The sequence below is a fragment of the Neofelis nebulosa genome, chromosome 10 (assembly GCF_028018385.1).
Source record: "Neofelis nebulosa isolate mNeoNeb1 chromosome 10, mNeoNeb1.pri, whole genome shotgun sequence".
NCBI classification, from domain to species: Eukaryota; Metazoa; Chordata; class Mammalia; order Carnivora; family Felidae; genus Neofelis; species Neofelis nebulosa.
The window spans coordinates 28,843,698-28,868,726 of NC_080791.1; the positions used below are offsets into that span (position 1 = coordinate 28,843,698).

Consider the following 25,029-nt stretch of genomic DNA (forward strand, 5'->3'; position numbering starts at 1 on the left):
GTGAAATTCTGATTTACCTAAGCAACTGGATAATTGCCTTTAGCAAACGCGTGCATTCTGCTTGCTTTCTTTGTTGTTTGATGTGTAATTTTATCATCTGCTTAAGCTCTACTCTCTTACACTCTCCTCCTCTGTTTCACTGCCTCTGTCTCTTTCTCTCAACCCAGACTTTACCAGCCATTGACTCTATGGGCTGCTTCATGAGCTTCTATCCACTTGTCCACTGCACCTTAGAAGGTGCCAGTCAAGTCTTAGATGTGGCAATTAGTCTCCTAAAGTAGATAATTAAAACAGAAATTAAGAATAACTTATTGCCCATCAGTTAAGGCAGTTCATTGTTTGCATTCAAGAATTAGTAACACTTTGGTCAGTGATAAAGTAAAATGTCCCTTTATCCCATCTCTTGGAACTGTAGGAAATGGGAGCTAATGCAGTTTAAATAAAGCAGGGGAGGACAGGTAGAAGCGAAAAGAACATGACACTGTTCATGTCAGTGGCAGGCATAGCCCCTGGATCCTGAGAAGGAGAGAGGGTAGGGGACTGTCATGAGCACATGTGTGAGAACAGGGACATTTGTTTGGTCTTTTTGTGCATTTTGCTTTCAAACTTCATGGATCAGGTGATGGGGAGAGCTCAGGGTGCTTCTGATGCTATAGTACAATGTTGCTCTATGAGGCCAAGTTCAGTATTTTCTCAGTAGAAGCAGCCGTTGCTTGAAACCACATCCCCACTTACCAGCTTCCATGCCTGGTGTGATGCTGCTTATTGTAGTGCTTATTTGGCAGTGGTGTTTCTACTGCAGAGGCTCCCCCTTCTCCTGTTGAGGCCCATTTTGTGTTGATGACAGCACTTTTTCCCTGCCTGTCCCAGGAAGGTAAAGAGCCTAATCACATTGCCTGCAATCATTCCACCACTAATTACATATAGGCAGAGCTGAATCACCAAGCTGATTCCAGTTGGAAAAAATTCATCCAAATTGACTATGACATAAGAAAGCTCTCTGAGACACTTCTGATTAGGGCACGCTGCATCCTAACTCGTTCAGAGGAAGCAGGGACATTAGCTACAAGAGCTTTTAACTAAGGATATTTGTGGAGATGGCCAAACCCAGCTCTTATTCACTCCAGGCCTAGCTTGATGAAGGCTTTTTTAGTTCACCTTAGAAAATGTGGAAAAAATTATTTAACTTATGGAGATTTGAGAGGTCCAGCCCTTTATCAGAAAGAAAAAAAAAAAAACTTAAAAAATAGACCTCTGCTGTTTTCTCCAAAAGAAGGTTTTCAATAGTTCATTATGGCAGCCAGAACAGCCACCAGAATTATAGTCAGTTCATTCATTCAGTCTTTGGCCATATGATCATTTGGTGCCTTCTTTGGTTAAACACTGCTATAGGTATTAGAGATATAGAGACAAATAAGAGTCCTTCTTTTCCTGAAATTTTGAGTCCAGATGGGTAAACATATGCAAATACATAACAATGCAGTATGATTAGTGCAACACTAGAAACAAACAAAATAAACTGCATAGAAAGGAAGCAAGGAATTCTGAATGTCAAGAAAACGTTCATTCCCAGAGGAATGATACCTGAGATGGTTTTGAGGAATGTGCAGACATTTGAAAGGGGACATAGGGGCATGAGATCCCTGGTGGAGAAGGACAAGGTAGAAAGGCACATATCAATAGCCTAGTATTTTAGGAACTTGCTGGTGTGTCCAGTGAATGTGAGGAGAAAGGAGTTGGTAAGAGAAAAACCTGGAGATATAGACAAGAGCCAGCTCCTAAGGAGCCTGTATATGCCATGTCAAGGAGGAATGTGGTGCAGTGAAAGGATTTAAGCAGGGGTGTGATTGTTTTTTATTTTTAGCAATAATTGGACAAAAACGAAAATAATGAGTTGGAAGCAGGTAGATCAGTAAAGAGGGTATTAAAATAGTCTGCAGTAGATAATGGACACCTGAATTAAGATAGTTAACAATGACAAGGAAAAGAAGGAAATAGATTTAAAACCTCTAAGGAAGGTAAAAACAACATGATTTGTTGAAGAGAAAGAAGAATCACATGTGACTCTTTTTTATTTTACTTTATTTTATTATATTTTATTTTATTATTTTATATTATTTTATTTTATTTTATTATTTTGTTTTATTTTATTTTAGGAGGATGGGGAGTTAGCCAGACCAGCAACAGAGCCGAGTGGACATGGGGTGAGAGCAGGTTTGAGGGGCAAGATGATAAATTCAGCCCATGGTGTCTGTGAGACTAATGAGGCATTTGGTGGGTGGAAAGTTCAGCAGAGCCTCCTGGGGTTGTGATTGATGTACATGTGGAAATTATGAGCATAGTTTGTATGTGAAATGTTGGAATAAGGTTTCAAAGTATAGGTTGACCTGGAAGGGGATAGATGTAGCAAAGTGGCCCTGATTTAAGGATTATCTACTGTCCTGTGGTTTGTTCCTTCTAATATGTATTGATCATCTTCCATGTGACAATCACCCTTCGGTGCCTTCCACACGCATTCTCTCATATAATTCTCAGCCCCGGTCTGTGAGTAATAAGAAAAGTCTTCACATTTTGATAATGGGGGAACTGGGGTTCAGTAATTTACTCAAAGTTCCCTTATTTCTAAAAGAAATAACCATAATCAGGATTCAGACACACCATGCTTGTTCTAGTAGATAATGGTTGTCTTGTCTATGTGGAGTGCATTTCATCCTGGACCCATGGGTGCATGCCTACTTTTAGATTTTATGTGAAATGAAGACAGGTTGATGGAAATATTAGTAGCATCACTAGTGAAAGAGTAAATCAACTCTTCTTTTTCATACATTGTCTTTTCATGGATTCCATGTGGTTGAAAAGTCCAGCTGTATATAGTGGAATGTTAAGAATGGACACATGGCCCATGTACATGTTGCAGGCAGTATGATTTGGTAGCAAGTAGCTTTTGTGGTGGGTAGATTTTGAGAACTATTTGCAAAGATACACACACACACACACACACATACACACACACACACACACACACACACACACACACACTCAAAGGCTGTAATAAAATATGGCAAATATAAAGGTTTTCAGCCATGCCTTCCCTTCTCTCTGGGCCCAGATCATCCTACATCAGTAGGCTTCCTTCTATTCTATGGGTAGTTCTATTTGATTTTCTCAAGGCATTCTCTTACACACATTCTTTTACCTCATGCCAGTTTGAAATGTTGGTATACTCTCTACATGTCTAGTATTGATGGTACTTTGTAGATTCCCCTCATGATCTAATCTGAATATATGCATTAGATTACTTTAGCCATAGATATGACCTTACCCCAGCTTTTCTGCTCCCTTCCTTCCCCCAAATGGTCATTGAGTGTTTGCTTGATACAGTCACCAATAGATGGGATTCTCCAGGGAATTCATTCTGCTCCCTATCTGAGGATGCTGCATGCCAAGAGAAAGCCTTATCCTTCTTCCCTCTGTGTCCAGCAGGCCCCTGGCTAATCAATAGGTGATCACGGTGCTCTGAGGGAATGGGCAGAAAGCTACACACTTTGTTCCTTTCAACCTAAGTCTTGATGGGCAAAGCACTCCCCCCTCTTTTAGTGAAGAAAGAACTCCTCAGCTCTGCATAAATATTCTTCAAAAGTATTATTTAGAAGTTACTTACCTCCCCATCCTCCCCAAAATATTTAATGACATATACACAATGCTGTGTTTTTTCTTCTAGAGTTCTGTCCTTCCTATCGTTAGTTTTATTTTGAGGAGCTTTTCTGTTTTATCTTTGTGGGGCTGGGCGTTGATAGAGATTTGATTCTGTATCATCACTGGGAGACAAACAAAAGGAACAAGAAGTGTAGATGTTAATCTTTTTCAGAAAGGTATACAATCCTTCATTAAGGAAAACACACACACACATTTGCACATGCATCAGGTCATTTCTTGGGAGTCAAAACACCTAAGGAAAGCATACACATATATGTGCACATGCATCAGGTAATTTCTTGAGACTCAAAACCCCCTGGGGTTAGAGTTCCAAAATTCTCAGATTAATAACTCCTGTTTTTAATCTAAAAAGTATCTTCATGACTAAATTACAGACCAACTGTACAGACTGCTCTGCTTTTCCCAGGCAATTCAGAGCCAGGTTGTGAAGGTGACTCTGGGAGTGGACTTCTGGCCTGAGGGTATGCAGGCTGGCGTTAGGAGAGCCTTCCCCCATTAGGAGCCTCTCAAGTAAAAATAATTCCCTTAAATTAATCTGAGCAGGAAATTTCAAAGCAATTAAATTCTTCACATTTCTCAGCACTCAGTACTGACTTATATCTCTAGAGATTTAGAAAAACAGAAAGCAAACAGCCAAGATACTGAGGTAATATGACACTGAGGAGTTCTATATTTATCCCCTATCAATGTCTTTCAGATCAAATTGGCTGAGTTTACAAATCAAAAGCTGATTTCTTTCTTTCTTTCTTTCTTTATTATTTTTTTTAGCAGCCATCAGCTGCACTGCTGCAAATACCCAGGTTCCAGACATCAAGCTGCAAACTCCAAACATCCAGCTGTGTGCTTTCTGACTCTGATATCATCACCCATAATAGAGGGTCTGCATGCAAAACCTAGCTGACAGGCTTCATGAAAAGGCTCACAGAAGAGCACACAACTCCCAGGGCCCAGCCGGCTGCCAAAGCCGCATCTGCACAGAGAACTAGTGTCATATCATTAAGGGAGGAGATAGGCCTCAGAGATACACAGGGCTCGGCCCTGTGGAGTCCCAGGGCTCATTTTCATATAATTACATTTTGGGCTTCAGCTCCTCCTTAATACAAAGTTTATGATTATTCCCAGAAAGTTTCCTAATCAAAAATTAAGGGAATTCTTTTTCTTTTTTTTCCCCTCTTTATATCTGTACAATAATATATTACATTTTTATATATGTATATTCATACATATTCAAACAAGAAACATATATTCAGTTTTATCTATAAGATAAATTCTTAATATATGCTAGGATCTATGCTAATTGTCTCTCTGTTATCTTTACTGGTAGATAATAGATTGATAGACAGGCAGATAGATAGATAAATATAGATAGATGATAGATAGATAGATAGATAGATAGACATGCAATTTATAGTTGGCATCAGTGTATGTAATGTTTTTATTGGATCTCTATCACTTTATGATGGAATCAGGTTAATAGATTAATTTTTAAAGTCTCAGTTTGCGTTCTCATCTTAAGCAGAGAAGGTCATGAACAGTGAAGCTGTCTGGGGAATGATATCTTCTGTGTGTAGAATGTGATACAAGAAGTGCTGTGACCAGCTGGAGTTGCTCAGAACAACCAGTTCTTAGGTCTCTAACAGAAAGCTGAGGGAAAAGATGAGATAATTTTCACAGGTATAAGAAGAGGCCATGTGACACAGATACAGATCTGAGACTGGCAGGTAGGTAATGGCTTGGAGACGTTGCCATACATAGAGTGTACATTCTGCAGTTTTAGTTCCCAGCTCACTAGCAACAAACACTAACATGTTTAATGAAGAGCTCTCATACAGTGGAAGCCAGCTATTTAGAACAAGTCAGTTTGTCTCATTTCCCAAAGATGGTCCCTATGTTGGCACCAAGAGTAACTTTCTAAAAGACTGAGGCTGTACCTCAATGTTATACCAAGTAAAAGCAGGTTGGCACTCTCTAGAACATTTTTTTCTGAAAGAGTTCTTATAAATTCACTCATTCAGACTCTTTTCTGTCAGTCATATTATCTATATCCAAAGGAAGTGTCGAAGAGAAAGATATATATATATATATATATATATGTATATATATATCATATATTTATGTTATATAAATTATATGTATATGTGAGTGTGTGTATACTTACATAGAGACATTTCTCAAGCCCTCAGCAGGTCTCACATGGGCTATGCAGCTACACCAGCTTTCCTAGAAGAAATGATCCTGAGAAACTGTATTCCTTATAAGTCAAATCCTATTTTAAGTGAAGGGAGTAGAACTTTTTAGTTAAAGGATCTTTGGTGAATCCTTCATAAAGTTTATTACTATTAAATTCCTACTAGAAAAGCAGAGATCTTGGGGCGCCTGGGTGGCGCAGTCGGTTAAGCGTCCGACTTCAGCCAGGTCACGATCTCGCGGTCCGTGAGTTCGAGCCCGGCGTCAGGCTCTGGGCTGATGGCTCGGAGCCTGGAGCCTGTTTCCGATTCTGTGTCTCCCTCTCTCTCTGCCCCTCCCCCGTTCATGCTCTGTCTCTCTCTGTCCCAAAAATAAAAATAAAAAAAAAAAAAAATTAAAAAAAAAAAAAAAAAAAAAAAAAAAGCAGAGATCTTATTATTCTTTCACTTCTTCATTGAGATTTTCTTGTATCGAGGATCTTGTATATTAAAATGTGCTCAGAGTTGTGGTATCAGTAATAGCTAGCACCTAATGAGAACTTACTACGTTCTAAGTACTTTACACATATTTACTTATTTAATACTATAAGATAGCACTGTTTGCCCCATTTTACAGAGGAGGAATGTGAAGCACAGAGATGGGAACTATCCACCAGTGTGTTCTACGGAGCCGAAGTTAGGTCGTGGGAACTCAGCCCTGCCCGTGGAGCAGTCAAGCCAATGGTGCTGATATCTGTGATCAGCTCTTCAGCATAACATCAGACCCTTAGGAGCTATTCTGTGTGGACAAACTAGCACTGTTACTATGTTTGGATATGCTTTTTAACATCATAATCTCACCCACTTGCCATAGGTATTGCTGTCTAGAGTCTTTGTTCAGCCTACATGTCCCTAGCCTGGCCCCACAGCACAAGGATTATATCAGTGCCATGTCAGTATGGCTCTCTGGGCCCAGCTGCAAGCCCAGAAATCTTCAGCAGTATCTCAGTGTCTCCTTTGCTTAGTTCTTGGAGTCGCTGCCATGTGTTCAAATATAAGTATCCTCATGTTCCGCTCCCTGTCCCCTCAGTGAAGCCCCTTTCCTTTGCCTCTGCTGACATAGAACAAGCCTCTGTTCTCAGTGGTTGTTGGTTGTGAGCTCACAGTCCAGCCTGCACTGAGTTCTCAGGTGCTGGAGGATGAGGAAGGACTTCCTCTCTTCATTGGCAGATATTGACCCTGGATCTCACAGCAGCACCACCCACTTCCAACTCATTCATGAACACATCTTCTGTAGTTTCTGGCTCTAACCTTGGACTCTGTAACCATTTTCTCTGCTTGCAGAAATTGGTGTTGCAGAACAGTAACCATACCTCTGTCACATGGCTTTTGTCCACCCTACCTCCTAGTGTCTGAACAGACCATGTTTTTCCTCATAAAAACACAAAACCTCCCATGCTGGTCAGCTCATAATAAATGCCCCAGAGGGACCCCAGCCAGCCAGTCATGTAAACAACTGTCTCTGAAGCCCAATCTGAGTGTAATAGGAACATCCTTATGGAAACCAAGAAAAAGAGCAGTAGCAAGAGTACTAGCCTAGTACTAAACTAGTTATAGTATTTGGACCTAAATTAAAAATAAAAATCCAAGTCTCAAATTCTGGAAGTCTGTGTTCTGTGTGTGTTTTTTTTTCAGTTTCTGAGGTCCCATGATTTTTATCTCAGCTGGTATATATGCTATAAAAATATTAAGTAAGGAAACAGCTGTGCCCTCTCCTCTCCAATAGCTACAGCTGTTCTCCTGACAAGCTTATTCTTGGGTGCAATAAAAATGATAATTGTGGCTATTATTATTTTTCAGTTATAAAGGTTTTTAACACCCAATATATGGAGTCAGAAACTTGGGGTTTTCTTTTCCGCATGGGTATCACTTATACAGGGCAGTTTTTGTCATTTGATTTGTTAAAAACTGCTGAGCTCAAGCCTTTGGACAATCCCACTCTGGGGATTGAGAGACAGGTGTAATCACATTTCCAACTTGCTTCATTTCACTGCTTGGGGTGTCAGATTCCACTTCACGAAATAGCTGTGTTCCTGAAAAGTTGGCTGTAAAACAAACTCTGTTAGATAAATCATACTTCCTCATTGATCTACATTTTTAAATTAAGAATGCATTCCTCTGAGGAAATAATTGGCCCAAGACTAAATATAAATTATACTAAACACTCAATAAACCTTTTAAAATCACATATTTAAAGAAAGTCTGTTTTGTTAGAACACTAATAGTGATGGTATTTTTTAAAGTCAGGAAATACAAATATTGTGCTAAGAACAATTTCCAGAAGTGGCACCGTCTTGAAAATAGAGCCAATGAAGATTAGGTGAGCAACGTGGAGCTCCTGACTTTTTTTTTTTTTTAAATAGAACTCAACCCATAGTTCTGAGCCTATCAGTCAATCATTTTATTAAAAATCAGTTGACAAATTTCAGATTATGTAAACTACTTTCCTAGGTGCTTGAAAGCCAGAGATATCCAAGATTTGGTTCCTGCTGTCAGTTTCCTTTGCACTGGAAAATAAAACCAGTGCATACAGCATAAAACAGTCATTACAAAATACTGTTTTAGTTCCAGGAGCTGTGTATTGGACATCAAGAGACCTGGTATGCTCCATCACTAACCAGACACGAACCCCTCTGCACTGCAGTTCCCCACATTAAGATATAAGGATTTAACAATATCACTAATTCCCAAGCTCAGCTGTATGTGACAATTTCCTAGTAAAATTAAAACTCCTCATTCCAGAAGATTCTGATTTAATAGGTGTGGATGGGATCTAGAAATCTATATTTAAACAACTATTCTATGGAATTTTACTGAAATCAGACTATGTCCTAATATAGCAAGTATGGCATTATATCACCACTAATATCTCTTTAAGCTCTTGAGTTTAATTTTCTTATGGTTTTATTTTTTTTAATGTTTTATTTATTTTTGAGACAGGGAGAGACAGAGCATGAACAGGGGAGGGTCAGAGAGAGGGAGACACAGAATCAGAAGCATGCTCCAGGCTCTGAGCTGTCAGCACAGAGCCCGACGCGGGGCTCGAACTCACGGACCGCGAGATCGTGACCTGGCTGAAGTCGGACGCTTAACCGACGGCACCACCCAGGCACCCCAAATTTTCTTATGGTTTTAAAGCCTAAAAGAGCTCTACATACAACAAGAGTGCAGGACAGCCATAGGCACTGACAGGAGACAGATGGGAGTCTGGGAGTTTTCTAAGAACGCCATAACAAAGTAGCCCAAACTAGATGGCTTAAATAACACAAATGTGTTGTCTCACAGTTCTGAGGGCCAGAAGTCCAAAATCAAGGTGTCAGCTTGCGTATGTTCTCTCTAACTATAGGGGAGAATCTTAATTTGTCCTAGCTTCTGTGGTTGACCAGCAATCCTTGGCTTTCCTTGGCCTGTAGAGGCATCACTATGGTCACATGGCTATCTTTCCCCCATTGTCTTCCCATGGTATTTGCTCTGTGCCTGTTTCCAATGTTCCCCTATCTATGAGGATACCAGACACTCTGGATTAGGGCCCACCGTAAGTCCTCACTTTAATTTGATTACCTTTATAAAGACTCTATTTCCAAATAAGGTCACATTCTGCTATTACGGACAGGATGGTAAGGGAGACACAGTTCAACCCCTAATGGAGTTCTCATGGAAGAATTAGAACTTGAAATCTAGATGGTGTCTGCTTCAATGACAGGAAGAATATAGCTCTCTGAGTGACAGATGCAACCTGTGCAAAAAGAATGAAGATATTTGTCCAAGATGAAAAATAGCATGGCCTGGCTCAAAAGCTGTGACAGCGGTGGTAGAGACAACAGTGGTGACAGTACTAACACCTGCAAAAATGTATCACGTGCCTTTCAGTGTGCTAGCTGCATTGTGCATGCATTCCATCTTCAAAGTGCCTCTTGGGGTCTGATAACTGAGTTGTAGAGAGGAAGCAATGCTGGCACAAAGGAGTCAGGTAAGTTAACTCTTCAGGAAACTTGAAGTCAAGGATTGGGTTTGTCTGATGCCAAAATTTGCTTTTTATCCTGATGACGTATTGCCTTCCTCACAGCACAGATGTGAGATGAGCTGGGAGGAGTAGATTGGGGCTTCTTTATGAAGGGCTTTGATAAAGCAGTGGAGTTTGTGTTTGATGTTACAGAAAATAGGGACCCATTTTTAGTGTCTGAAGAGGTGTGACATGATAGAGGGGGTATTTTAGGAAGATGAGTGTGTCATTCCCACTGAGGGATGTGTTTTCTTTGGAAAGGAAAAACTTACAAATGAGAAGCTATTGACCATGAAGGGTTTCTTTTCACAGAGTTTTATCAAGTGATTTGCCCCTTTCCCACTGGTAGTTCTTAACCAAGAATTTCCTTTAGCACTTTAAATGCACTTTAAAGTATGCTCTGCTTATCTGCTTCCCCCACCCCACATTCTTTTTAAGTTCCTCATGTGAGTGATAAAGCATTGATCATTTACAGCCAGAGCACAAGTGCTATTAAAAAGAAAACTCCTTGAATCATTAAATCTATAAATTCAATCATCAACTCTGTAAACTTCAACTTAGGATTTTTTGTTTGTTTAATTCTTCATTTGTTTTAAACAGCAAGTATAAGAATTTCATTTCTGGTGGTTTAAAGTATAATTCATTATGCGTATACTGATCTTTTTCTCTCTGGTTTCACTATCCATGCTTCTACTAGAGAAAGAAGCATATTTAAGAGAAAAGGGAAAATAGTAACAGTGGAAGCTAAAATGTGTGAAGCATTGTACTATACAAATTACTTTTCACATGTTTTACCCAATTTTATCAGAAAGTGTAAATATAATAATTGGTAAACAATGGACTCATTGTGGTTTTCCTATAATTCTACATTTGGTCTGGAGAACATATGATAGTAAAATTAAGCCTCACTGCTCTTTGCAGGATGACTTAAGTGTAAATCCCTTCTCTCTGTTAATAGAAATCTGGATCAATGGAGAACATATGGCTTCCCCAAGTCTTAAGCCATCCAACTTTCTTCCCTACACAAGATTGCCTGATATTCATGTATAAAATTATACATACGCTAATACACATGTCCCCACAGAAAGCTTGATGAATTCTTAATTTTAATTAATCTAATATTTATGTGCTTTAATTTGAGACTGTAATTCCCCAGACCTGCTTCTCAATTTGGATGTCCATATAACGAGCTCATCCAAGCTTGGTCCTTGTAAATCTTACTGTGGTCACACAAGAACATATTTGGATGGTAAAATTAAAAACCATGCTTGGAATCTCGTTGGAGAGAAGAAGAGATTAAGATACCCCTGTGTCATTTTGTTTCCTTGCTTTGGTGGTATAGTACATGGCCTCCCAGGAGATGTGAGGTCCTACAAATCACTGCTCCGGCCCTGGAGCTCAATCCAGAAACAGCTGTCCAGAGCTAATTTATTTCCTAATGCTACGGCACTGTTAATTTATAAATTACATTGGTAATTCAAGCTATTATTAATTTCAGATGGTGTAGGGCAAGCCTAATTAAAATATGACACCAATTGCCACACATATGTACCAAGGACTACCATTTAAAATTAATGGGAATATTAAGTGTGACACTGGTCTCTGAGATGCTTTGCACAGTAATTATAGCATTCTAGCTGGAAAAGATCTGACAAATGTAGGCTTGAGATTGGTAGAAAATAAACAATGACAACATAAAAGGAATCACAAGTTTTTCATTTAAACCTTTTCTTCTTGTTTCCTACACTCTTCCTCAAATCAAGGTTAATACTTGTTCCCCTCAAAATTGTTAAAAGAACAATAACAAAAAAGCTACCTTTTGGGACACCTGGGTGGTTCATTCAGTTAAGCATATGACTCTTTGTTTCAGCTCAGCTCATGATCTCATAGCTCATGATTTCTAGTCCTTCAGGCTCTGTGCTGACAGTGAGGAGCCTCCTTGGGATTTTGTCTCTCCCTCTCTCTCTTTCCCTCCCCTGCTCATGCTCTCTCTCTCTCAAAATAAGTAAACTTAAAAAACAGCTACCATTGATAATTAGAAATTTCTTAATGATTTGGACTGTGAGTCTCTATGGGTTAATATTGATTGTCGTCTCCATAGCCTGGACTTTTTGGTGCTGTGTCTTACTTATTAATGTGTTCCTGGTTCTTCTTGTGAATTAATAATTCTTGGTTGCTTGCGGTAATAGATAATAGACTGTTTTTTTTGCTCTCTAGTCGGGAGTAGAGGCGAGAGATTTTCTATGCATCTAGAGTTTCTACACATATGGCATGAAGAAGAGTGCACTTGTTGTACTTGTTACTCAACAGTGACACAGACTTCTTATGACCAAGCAGTGGTGGCAGTATTGGGCAGGTAGTGACCCCTCTTTGCAAGGAAGTCATTTTCTTATTGCTGTCATTGTTATTACTGTTATCTTGACAAAACAATGTAACAATGTCACAGAACAAATACAATGGTAACTTACATACCACATGGATCATTCTTTGTATTATAATAGTTTCTTACTATTGTCATTTTTCATGCTTTGGATCAGCAGATCCATGTGGCATTATGCAGTGTTTTTTTTTTTTTTCTTTTCACCTGGAAAGAAATGCTCCTTTGTTTTCTTTCCACTGATGTGGACCACTCACGGTAAAATAGTTTCACTCCACCTCAATCTGTGCCTCCCAGAGGATTATAGGCTTACTACCTAAAGGAACAGGTATACAGCATGTGAGAGTTTTCAGAATGCTTTCATATATATATATATATATATATATATATATATACATATACACACATACACACACACACACACATATATATATATATACATACACACACACACATATATATATATATATATATATATATATATATATATATATATAAATTCATGTTATTCCAAACAACCCTGTGAGGTAATAGGACTGTATGCATAACCTGCCTGGGAAATGTCTCTCAGTTGCCAGGGACAATATCAACTTATGCTTATTCCTCTATAGTAACTATTAATAGCACCACTTTTACTCTTAAAAGCATCCCAGTTTACATGATAAAATATATCATCATGTTAATTATCTTTACTTAACAGATAAGGCAGGGTAATGGTGGGATATAAGCAGTTCCTTTTTTTTTTCCTCCATTGCCTTTCCACAAGTAGGCTGAAGTTCAAGGTGACTATGGGAGAGAACTGTGAAATCAGTCTTCTAGGCTTTAACTTTATGGTCTTTCCATTGCCAGTGCTCATGGCTAGTGTTTAGGTAGGAAGCCAGTAGGTAGTGGGTTGGTATTGTTATTTATAATTTTTCAATAGAGAAACTGAGTGTCAGGGTAGTGACAAGACAGCAAGATTTGCAGCCATGTCTTCTTGGTCTTGACTTTCTTCCATATTTGTGGTTAGAGTATGGAGTCCTTGTTGTTGGTTTGTCTTTAGAATCTTCTACACAAAAGCTCCAGCAGGTCCAAGTTTAGAAAACTGATCTTTGCTGATCTTATTGAAGTCTAAATTTAAGAACAGAAATTTAAATTCATTTTATTAGTGTCTCCACTGCCTTTTGTGTCATGTCTATGTGTGTGTGTGCGCGCGTGCATGTGTGTGTGTGTGTGTGTGTGACAACTAGTGTGGTATTTTTAATTGACTCATGGTCTGGGATTCAGTGTTCAGCTCTACACTTCAAAGTTCAACCTCAGTGATACCTTGAAATCAGAAAGAGTTAATATTCACCTGAGGTGCCTAACTCAGATCCCAGAGCCCCATTGCTTGGTAATATTCGGGCAGTGTAAAGTCAAAATTATTAATCACTTATCGAGGACCACTAATTCTCTAGGCTTGGTGTTTAGTCTAAATAGGAACACAAACATTTCAGCTGGTCCACTGGGGAACTAAGAGAAGTTGATGAAGGAAGCAATAGTGGGGGGCCATGAGTGAGGGAAAGAGAATAGACATTGTTCCCAAGAATCTGAACTTGGAAATGGCACAATTCTCTGCAGACATAACCATTTTATACCTTGTTTTATAAGTTTATACCTTTGGTGTGTGTGTGTGTGTGTGTGTGTGTGTGTGTGTGTGTTTTCTCACCACAACCTCTCCTGCAGCTGTGGGCTTTGTGAGTGAAGACGAATACCTGGAAATCCAGGGCATCACACGGGAGCAGTCGGGGGACTATGAGTGCAGTGCCTCGAATGATGTGGCTGCACCAGTGGTCCGGAGAGTCAAGGTCACCGTGAACTGTAAGTGGTCTCAGGAACCCTCCCCCTGCATGTGTGTGAGTCTGGCTGTTGGCATGGCCACAACAAAGAGCTGGATAACATAGCCAGCTTCTCCCTCAGGATGGGAAATAATGCCATATCATCGTCCATTCTCTGCTTTTAAGAGAAAGAAGTCAAAATTCTAGTTTTAAAAATAATTGTAGCTGAAAATAACTTAATATAATCCCAAACATGACTTGTATTCTTAGAAGATCATCAAATGGATTTCAATGCAAAATTGATAGAAATATGTCTTTGAATCACAATTTTTCCCATACTTTACTCCTTATGTTCCCAAGCTCCTCACTCTCTACACCAGCTATATCCATAGTGGGGAGCAAACCTGTGTATATGAAGGAAATTTATGATAAATTTATGGTACATTTACATGGCCTCATACATTTTGTGATGTATATATGTTGATGTACAAAGTACACATTCATAATTTAAATATAGATAAGCATACACATATTAGAGGGTGCATCTCAAAACCTGTTTTGACTAGTAGATGTACAGAATCCAAAACTTTTGGAAGCCACTGCTCTAGTACCCTCATTCTTTCTTATCAACCACCCAGATTCTCTCTGACATTGACTCTACTCAACTTCCCCACCTCTCTCCACCCTCTCCCCTCTTGATTCCTCATAGTATACATTTATTTTCTCTAAGACATTTTAAAGGTTTCTCTGCTTTGCTCATTTTAAAAAGTCTTATAACAGTATAGAACCAAGAACTAAACCACCAGACAAGAAGCCTTTCCTTTTCAAAACTTGGGTGAAATGGAAGTGCAGGGAGAATATTGTGCCTTGGTGATTACTCATTCTTTAATATGTTGCTTTCTCTTACAATTTGAACCTAATTAATATGCGGCACTTTAAGAAGCAAGGAAATAGGTATAATAATGCTACCATTTTTTATACCAAAAATTTCATCACCGGTTTTTTAAAGGAACTTAAAATGACTTGCAGGTAATAAAAATTGACCTGAAGAGTAAGGGGATATGAGCAAAGGCAAACCAATTTAGGAAAATAAAGGGTAAATCAGCGCAGAAATGATATACCACAAGGTGGGTAGATGCAGGTGCAGAATTTGGCTTTGAGTTGTGAAATCAAAGAGGGAAAACATTATCTGTTTTAAGGTTTATGTCCATAAGATGAAAGCAAACCAGTTGCCTGGGAGAAACACTGCTTTTTCTGGTGCTGAAACCCAAGAGAAATTTCTCTTTAGTGTCTCCACAAATAGATCACTTTGAGATATAGTCAACAACATCACACACGGTATTTCTGCAATAAATAGAATGCCAAATTTATTATGCCTGTTTTTCATAATGTACTTCAATGCAAACTGTTGGAATTGCCAAGGGTAGTTAGGTAAAGACTTCAAATGAACGCAGGCCAAGTTTATAGGTCTAGTTTGGTCTGGCTTGATTCAGGGACCCATTTTAGAATACCTGGAAGAATGACTGATCTGTCTACCCTTCAGGCAATTCTCCATGAATATTATTTCTTGAAACTGAGCTTTTGATGGGAATTGAATAGTTCGAGGTTATATACTCTGGCAAGAACCCGGTGTGCAGAAATTCTATAAAGCTGATTAAAGGAGTGTAGGGTTGATGGGCTCCCATTCTCCTATGAAAGTTAAAAAGTTTAAACAGGAAATATGCCTGAATACCTGGGCTTTCCACCTCTGCACAGAGGGAAACAGAAGCAATACATGCTCAGAAGACACGCTTTTCCTTAGCAAGGTGTTGAGTGGTTTCACTCTCGGGCTCAATTTGTGTATCAATTTGTCAGCTCAAGCAAGCAGAGGTAGGTAGAACAGGGAGGAAAAAACAAAGCCAGTGATTGAGGCAGCCTGCCTCATTTTAGGATGCATTGTAAAATGCTCCGGGACATCTTCTCTCTGCAGATCCACCATACATTTCAGAAGCTAAGGGGACAGGCGTCCCGGTGGGACAGAAGGGGACTCTGCAGTGTGAGGCCTCAGCAGTTCCCTCAGCAGAATTCCAGTGGTACAAGGATGACAAAAGGTAAAGACCCCTTCCGTCTCTTACCTGCCCCCAAGGGGAAGAAAGTTTTTCCAGGTTCCTGACTCCATATTGTTACAAATGAATTTCTGAAAAATCTTCTTCTAGTTCCAGCTAGCTATCAAGGAGAGGGGAACATATATTCTGAATATTAATGATTTTCAGATAGGTTTTTAACATTTCCATACAGAGTTAGCACTCGCTAATCAACGGGCCTGAAAGAAACATTTTTTTAGGAAAGCAAAATCTCAAAGAAAGGCCACCAGAAGCCTTGTAAGGCCTGTGTTCTTGTCTTTTCTTTTCTTTTCTTTTCTTTTCTTTTCTTTTCTCTTTCCTTTCCTTTCCTTTTCTTTCTTTTCTTTTCTTTTCTTCTTTTCTTTCTTTTTTTTAATAGGGCAAGAAAATAACGCATTCTGCCTGAACCTATTTTTAACACATTCTCAGGTTTGCATTAAGAAGCCTGGAATATTCACGGGGCTCTGGGAGTGGCCAAGAAGTTAGCAGGTCTCCAGTTCACTTCCAGACACCATCGGTGGTGGTGTAGAGAGGAGTCTATGACCCGAATTGCCCTCCCTTTGTGCCCAAGTTGTTCCTTCAAGGTAAAAGAAAAGAAAGGGGACTATTCCCTTCCCTCCCATTGTTGCAGCCCTCATCAGGATTTTTGTTGTGATTCACTGAAGATTGTCATTGTGAGGAGTTATCAAATGGCAAGTTAGCACAGGGTTCAGCAGCTCAGAACAGCCAGGCAACATGACAATTACTGTTATCAAAGAGCTATTTTAAGGTGGATGAACAACAAATAAATGTGCAAGAGCTGTCCATGTTCAAAACACTAATAAAAAATGAGGACAGGATGATGCAAAAGAAGTCCGAGGTGTGTATGGGGTGGAGAAGGAAGGCTTTACAGAGACTGAGAAGCTAGTAAGAAAAACAGCAAAGATGGTAATTGTGAGAACACTGAGCAGCTCCAGGCCAGGAGTGACCCAGCTGTTGTCCGTACTATTTAGAACACCTTCAGTGTTTCAGTGTTTCTTTCTCTATGAGGTCTTTATAGATGAAAAGAAAAAAGGCGGAAAGGAAAAAAAAAACACATGAAGAAATAGCTGGCTTCTCCCTTCTTCTAAGAATCCAGAATCAGGCATAAGGGAGTAGCATTTCCCAATAAATAGCTTTATTGCAAGTCCTGCTTCATTTGTCCCTCCCCTTTCCTATAATAATCTTAGTATCAGGAAAAATAAAACAAAAACAAAAACAAAAACCAACTATAAAATACATGGAGCTGAACACGCAGTTCCTCAACCTTCAGTTGTCCAGATCTTCCCACAAACTAATCAGAAGCATCTTTTTTAGATACTTTATGAAAGAAAAATTTAAAAAAAAAATGTAGGGGAGGGTCACCTGGGTTGGCTCAATCGGTTAAGCACCCAAGATTTCGGTTCAGGTCATGATCTCATGGTTTGTGGGTTCAAGCCCTGCATTGAGCTCTGTGCTGACAGCTTGGAGCCTGGAGCCTATTTCAGATTCTGTGTCTCCCTCTCTCTCTCTGCTCCTTTCCCACTTGTGTTCTCTCAAAAATAAATAAATAAACATTAAAAAGAAACATAGGGGAAGGTAGGATCTTATAATATGTGGAGGAAATTAGAGCAGACCATAGGCAAAAATGGCCAAAAAAGGAAAGTCTGCTTTACACACTTTGTCACCAGAGGTGCTGCTGTCTATGCGTTATTAACCCAGGAGGAGAAAGCCCAATTATGTCACTGGGGTGGGGTGGGGGGCTTCAGAAAGCCCTGGCTCAGGCAGCCTTGATTCCTCCTCTGTCCAAGCTCTTCTCATGGGGCTCCTTTTTCCCCTTTAATTGATTCTGGTCAGTTTTCTATGTGCTCTGCATTTATGTATTTCCAGTGTTCTCCTACTGAGTGAAGTTGTCTGCCTTCCTGACACCCAGCTCAGCCTGAACATCTCTGGCTCTGAGATCCTTGTCCATGCCAGTCCTTCCTGTGCCCCTGAGGCTGGCAGGCAACCTCCTCTAGTCGGATATCCCTGGGGAAAGAACAGCTCTACCCTGGCTCCTATTCCAGTGAGATGAGTGGACTTCTGAGGCAAATCAAAGGAGTCAATATGATGGGGACAGGCGGCTTTCTCAAAATTTGGGTAGAAGTCTCTTTGTCCACACACTAGCACTACTGAATGGCATGCCACTGCATGTATCATCAATGAAAAGGAGAGGAAATAGGATGCTGTGTGTAATAAGAGCCACCCATCCATGGGGGCATGACCCAATGAAAAGCCTCAGGTTCATTAAAAAAGAAAAGAAAAGAAAAGAAAACAAAATAAAACAAAACAAAACAAAACAAAACACAAAGCCTGGGAGCAGTTTGGGATGGGGGAAAAGTGTGACCACACAGAGAAAAGGCAAGTCTGTCGCCCTAGAAGCTGCAAAGTGCTGCAAAGAACGGCTCACCACCCCACCCTGCTTTTAACTAAAGACATTTCAGATCTGTCAAGTAGTAACCTGCTTCGGGTAAGTGTCTCTCCCCACTGCAGAGATGAAATCTAATTCACAGCTTGGTTCTGATGTGAAGGCTTCCTCCCCAGCCCAGGAATAGTGTCAAAATGGCAAATGGGATCAATACACTTGACGGGCTCTCTGAAAACCTCCTGGTGGGTGGCTGTAGAGCCTTCTTTGGACAGCACCTCCTAGAGGATCAATATCTACATAACAAGCTGAAAATATAACAGTGGCTTCTGGCAGCACAGCCGGATGACTCATTCCGTTCCTACAGTGCTCACATTTTAATGAAGTCCATGGACTCAGGCCAGTTCACTGCCCCTAGCTTATGAGAGAGAAAGGCTCTCAGAGGAAAATCTACATAATGAAAAGCAAAAAAGTTCCTTCATGCAACCTTCTGACTTCCCTGGAGACAGATGTTGCATGAGAACTGAAGCCAGAACCTGGCTTTCTCTTCTGATCATGGTAGGGAAGGTGGAGAGAATCGTCCTGTGGTCCTACAGAGACAACCCCCTCAGATGATGACAAAGCAGCTGTCCTCTGTGCCAAAAACATGCTGGGACCCAGGGATAGGCAGGAGTTCTCGATGTCTAACTCCACAGAAATATAGTATATTGAATAACATTTTATAGTTTATGGAGCACTTTCTCATCATTGTCTTGCTGGGCTTCCCTTTCTATTCTGCCTTGAATATTATCTTTCTCAGTGTGATGACTCTGAAACCAGCCATTTGCCCCAATTCCTGTCCCCTGTGCCTGTTCCATTATGTATATACTCTGACATTTCTTCCTACACATCCTGCCCCAACCAGGCCTAAAACCATGTTTGCTGAGATCCTCCATTCAGGATTTTTTTCCCCACTAGCATTTTATCTTTCCCATAGCATAGACTCAGCTTCTGGGCAAGGAAGACCATTTTATTTCAGGGAATGTAAAGGTTGGCTTAAAGCCCATTCTCTGAAATGGGATGTTCCAAAGTTCTAAAAAGGAAGAGAGTTAGTCTCATAATTTCTATGTAGACATGCATTGGTAGTAGGAATTTTTGTCAACAGTGTCCTGAGATGGAGGATGTGTCCCCACTGACCCCTGAACAGTATTCCCCTATCCTCACCATCTGTCCAGTAGTGGTATCCATGGTTCTACTAGGTATATCTGTTTTCCCCCATTAACTCTCTGTGGCCTTTCTTTAGTAGCCCCTACCACCAATGGGAACCCTTGTGGCATATGGGGCTGCCATCATGGATTGCTCAGGGAAACTGCCCAGTCTATAGGGTCATATTCTTAGGAATCCATAATCCTTCCCAGACTGAGTTGCTATAATACTCTGGGAAGACCGGTCTCTCAAGCCCTTCAGAGTACCCTGCTTAAAAATGATCCCTGATTCTTATAACCAAAAATAAGATATTATCTATAAAATGCCTCAAGCTGTTAAGAGAACATTTATTACCCAGGTGCTTGAAAACATGTTCTTTCAAACTCCTTAGGTTCTTCTATTTGAAGACTGAGATTTTTTTTTTAATTTTTTTTTTATTTTTATGGTTGCCATCATCATCTTCTTCATTAACACCATCATCAACATCAATTAGGTTCACACTTGGAGCACCTACTGAGTGAATAATACTGTCTGAATGTCTCACCGCTGGCACATTAGAGTTGTTGAAGGCACCTGCCTTCAGAGAACTTGGTGACTATCTGTGTAGTGCCAAGAGAGTCTCCAGACACCTGTGTAAAAATAGAGAAATACAATTGTATGCATCATTGTGTGTTAACTTGTATAGCTGAGTGGGGGAAAAATAGTCCTCCTAACATCAGAAAATGGACAATAAAAAGATCATTAATTCCAGAGTCTTTCTCCTATGAGAAAAATATAACCATCTCCTTTTTTCTTCTTTTTTGTCTCTCTTGTTTGTCTCAGACTGGTTGAAGGAAAGAAGGGAGTCAAAGTGGAAAACAGACCTTTTCTCTCAAAACTCATCTTCTTCAATGTGTCTGAACATGACTATGGGAACTACACCTGTGTGGCCTCCAATAAGTTGGGCCATACCAATGCCAGCATCACACTATTTGGTAAGACTGAGCCCTGAGTTGGGCAGTAGGAGCAGGAAAGGGTCGCATGGCACAGGAGGAATTGGAAGGAATGGCCGGGGTAGGGCGGCAAGTGGAAGAGAATCAGGAACAGCTGGGCAGGTTTGAATGGAAAAGAGGAGGGGGAGTTGGAGACAGAGAGAGAGAAAGAGAGAGAAATGACTGCATGGACGAAAATGGGTACTAGTAGCAGAGGAAAATGAGAAAGAATGTTCACATTTTATTCTGAAATGGAAAAACCCTGAAGTGGGAAGAAACAATATTGGGATGCTGAAGCGACATTTAATTTTCTTCTCTTTAAGGTCTCCTCAGCTAACTGAGGTATCAGGGTTCCAACTGGGTGTGATAGCAAAGCGCTCAGAGAGGAACATTTGCTATTTTCATACTTTGTTCCCTAGAGCAGTGTAAAACATTACCATTGCTGAGCCTTTTCCGGGTTGTTGGGACATAGGAGAAACTGGATTCTGTATATAAAAGATGGGTATTGAGGAGGGCACCTGTTGGGATGAGCACTGGGTGTTGTATGGAAACCAATTTGACAATAAATTTCATATTTAAAAAATAAAAAATAAAAGTGGAATCATAGGACTTGGGATCCTGAATGATATTAGCTTCAGAGGGAGAATTAATAGAAAATGGGGGATTTCCCTAGCTCTTCATTTATGTCAAAGGGTATTGTCTGACTGGATTGAGATATATTTGTCCAACCAAGCCAGCATCCTAACAGAAGCCACATACTCATTCATGCATTAATTCATTAAACAACTATTTATTTGGGGGGAGTAATATATGCACAGAAAATTTCTATGCCTTCATTACGTCTCTGCCAACTATACTTGTGCCAGAATCAAATGAAGAAAGCAAACAAACTCCCTTGTAGACCTGTGATGTCTCAAGCAACTACATACAAGTGAGCCTGGCTGTCTAGGTGTGTGTCATCAGGCAGGACTCCAAGCATCCAGTGATGGCTTTCATCACTTAGTAGATGCAGATTCGTACTACAGGCCATATGGTTAATATCTGGTTGCTTTTTGGGGAAGATCCCTTCATATCCCCACAAGTCAGGTAGCTTGGAATTTTTCAAATCCATTCCCTTAGTCCCCCATGGTAGCAGACACTCTTGAATATGATGGGGAAGGAAAGGGAGTAAGTTAGCAGATAATTGGCAAGAACATAAATTCCTTTTATTCTGAGAACTCCCAGATAATCCCATAGCTTCAAGTACCTCACTTCACCCCCCCAGCCTCTACCACACCCCCTCCACAGCCCAGTGTATCCGGCCTTACCCGAATAACCCTCTTGTGCTGCTCCATTGTCCCATCTAGTCTTCCAAATCACATTTAGCCCACCTTCTGTCCAGCACTTAAAACAAGGCCCAGCTTGATCCAAAGGGGGATGGGAAGGGGAAGACTGCCCTTGATCCCAGACCTGGTAGGTCAGAATGGACAGAGATGGGATTAGAGTGATTGATCTGTCTGACATCTCTCACACAGGGATAGTCATAATTGCCCCTCACATTTGTCAGGCCTTCCTGGCTTTCTGGCAGGTGTCTGTCTGCATGAACAAAAGGGCCAGGATTATAAAGGAATGGACCCCTCCTTCCCTAGCCTTGCAAATCTGAGGCTCTCCCAGCTGTGCCTCCCACCCCTCCCCAGGCCTGCCCCCCACCCACAGTGCCCCTCATTCCTATGAACAGTATTCCTCCTCCTCTGACCTCCTCGCTCTTCTGATTTGGATGCATGGCATGGTTTTGCAATTGGCTTTATCACTACTGTCTAATTCCCTGGCCTCTTCCCCTTAAGCCATCTGAAGATGAGAACAGGGAGAAGGCACAAGCTTTAAGAGTGAAATAACTGGAGTCTGTGGCAAGGAACTCAGTAAAGCATGTGCCATAAATCTGCTCTTCTCAGCCGACCCCTGCGTGGCAATTAGAACCTCTGCCTCCCCAGCATCATTCTGTCTGCATCTGCCCTGTGTCATTGGGACATTCCTCCAATTTCCAGCTCTGTGGAGTCCAGGATTCTCTAAAAAATAAAAGAAAAAGTGAAATTATGTGTTCATATAAGTTTAGAAAGACTGGATCAACCGAGATGAATGGGGTGTATGCAGGGATGTTCTTTAATGCAGAGACCTCAGAGCTTTTCTTTACGTGCTAAATCTCTAAGAGGGAGAAAAAGCATGGAACATTTGCCAAATTTAATCTAACAGTAAGCACTTTTTAAGCCTCAATTGAGAGACCATTTGTGAGGAGGAGCCCATCACAGAAATGCTCCATGGCTAACATAGTTCCATGAAACTAGTAACTATATACTATATACTATATACTTGCACAAGTGTGCAAGGTGGAGTAAAATGGCATTAGTGTGCAAGATGGGTGTTTTCATCCCATCAGCTCTCTCTGAGGCTAGTCCAGACATTGCAGCCCCCAAACTCCTGATGGACACCCATCATCAATAAGTCCTTTTGACAAATACAGACATAGCAGAGTTTTCTGTGTCATCTCCCATTATCAGCAGACTCTCAGCCCAGAGCCATCAAGCAGACTAGGGTGAGGGGAAAGTAGCATTTGTGTTATGCGAATATATGAACTTTGTGATGCAGTCCATTCTTCTATAGCATCACAGAAAGCCAGCTACATTATCACAATTTTGCCACCAACTTTTGCACAACCTGCACGTTGTGTATCATGCGACCTGAATGTTGAGAAGTGAGGAATCCTATGCTAGGAGGTCCCATTGTGGCCATATCTTCGATGGTAGTTAAGCAAAATGGAGCAGGGTGGTCCTTCTTATCATGAACCATAAGATCATGCTCCTGATCCCTAAGACTGCAAGGATAGCAGGGGCCCCCATAAGCTGAATCACCATGGTTCTTGGGGCCACCTTGTTCCTGCTATGGTGCCATGGGACCAGAAATTCCTGAACTTGGTCTCCCGAAGTGAGACAATGGGGGTAAGATGTGGGACAGAAACCTCGTCTAGAAAGGGACTTTGGTCCTTTGCTACCATGTCAGTTCCCCAGCTCAGCACAGCTCTGTAAATGTATGAGCAGCCAACTCCGTCACTTTCCAACCGTGGCATCCAAGGACGGAAGCATAAGGCACCTTAGTGCTTCTCATGCTGCATCTTGTCCACCTTTGGTTTTTGTGTCTTCCTTTATTTATCCATCCCTCAGAAACATGTGTGAATAGCAGTATACAAACTATATATGACAAATATATAGCTACTGTATATAATATATGTGTTTGTTTTCATTTTTCTCTCCTGTACGTCCCTCACCCGATTTAGAACTAAATGAGCCTACAAGCTCAACTTTGTTGCAAGGTCAGTATTCCCCTTGCTTTATGGTTTTTCGCCCTTCCCCCCTTCTTCCAGTATCCCTCTTCTCCTCCCCCACCCACATTACCTGTCTGTGGAGTTGCTTAGAGGGTGCCAGGGGAAGCTAAGGAGGTCACTGGAGCTGAGAGAGCTGCCAGGGAAGCTGTCCTTTCTCTGCTCACACCTTGCCCACACTTCCCCAGAAGGGCCTGGAGGGGGAAAAGAAAATAAACACCATTAACATCTGAAAGCCCAGAGATCTGTGTGCAGGCCAAAGATAGACAGCATGAGTCTGAACCAGTAGGAAAACAGTCCAGCCCACTGAGCAGTTTTCATAGCAACCTGCATAGCTTCAATGGCCCATGAGCAATAGAAGCAAACACCATATGCATGAAGGTTTAGGTGTTCCCTAAAATACATCAGCTGGTTCAAAGCGAGGTTCTCCAAGAAAGGAAGATGGGCAGTGACAGTGGGCATGATAATCAATAAGTAGTGACTGGGAGTGGAATACCACTGGGATCGAGTTCAGAGCCTGACATTTAGTAGTTCTGTGCTCTTGAGCATGCCACTAAACATTATTGAGACTCCATTTCCTCTTCTATAAAATAAAATTGATCTGTCTTATCTACCTTACAGTTGTTCCAACTTTCACCTGAAAACACATATTAAAAAGGCTTTGAAAACTGCCAGGTGCATTTTGAATCATTCAAGCCCAATCCCCAGATGCAGACTGAAAGACAAGAGTTTCCTTCAGTGTAACGTCATAGGGGTTAATTAACTCGTTCAAGCTCTTCTCTCCAGCCCCGTAAATCCTATTCCACCTCAAGCCATTCCCCTATAAAAGTCCTTCATCTCTTGCTTCTGTTTGCACAGCCACAATTTTTTCTCAAAGGCCCACCAATATAAGTGACTCAC

At 40.8% G+C, this 25,029-nt stretch overlaps 1 protein-coding gene and 1 long non-coding RNA gene across 7 annotated transcripts in view; one reads left to right on the plus strand and one right to left on the minus strand.

Annotated features, from left to right (window-relative positions):
* Positions 1-25,029, plus strand: part of NTM (neurotrimin) — a 946,316-nt gene that overhangs the window by 910,058 nt on the left and 11,229 nt on the right. For 4 of the 6 annotated variants that reach the window (XM_058687340.1, XM_058687346.1, XM_058687341.1 and 1 more), the window contains 4 exons: positions 14,027-14,161; positions 16,088-16,208; positions 20,629-20,780; positions 24,085-24,120. In XM_058687340.1, the coding sequence (XP_058543323.1) occupies positions 14,027-14,161; positions 16,088-16,208; positions 20,629-20,780; positions 24,085-24,120 (444 nt within the window). The remainder of the gene's footprint in view (positions 1-14,026; positions 14,162-16,087; positions 16,209-20,628; positions 20,781-24,084; positions 24,121-25,029) is intronic. The other 2 variants (XM_058687344.1, XM_058687345.1) reach the window with 1 other exon arrangement.
* On the minus strand, positions 20,189-24,321 carry LOC131487076 (uncharacterized). The gene is made up of 3 exons (XR_009249600.1): positions 24,203-24,321; positions 22,085-22,226; positions 20,189-20,435 (listed from the first exon to the last, which is right to left on the minus strand). It is a non-coding gene; the product is annotated as an uncharacterized LOC131487076 (long non-coding RNA).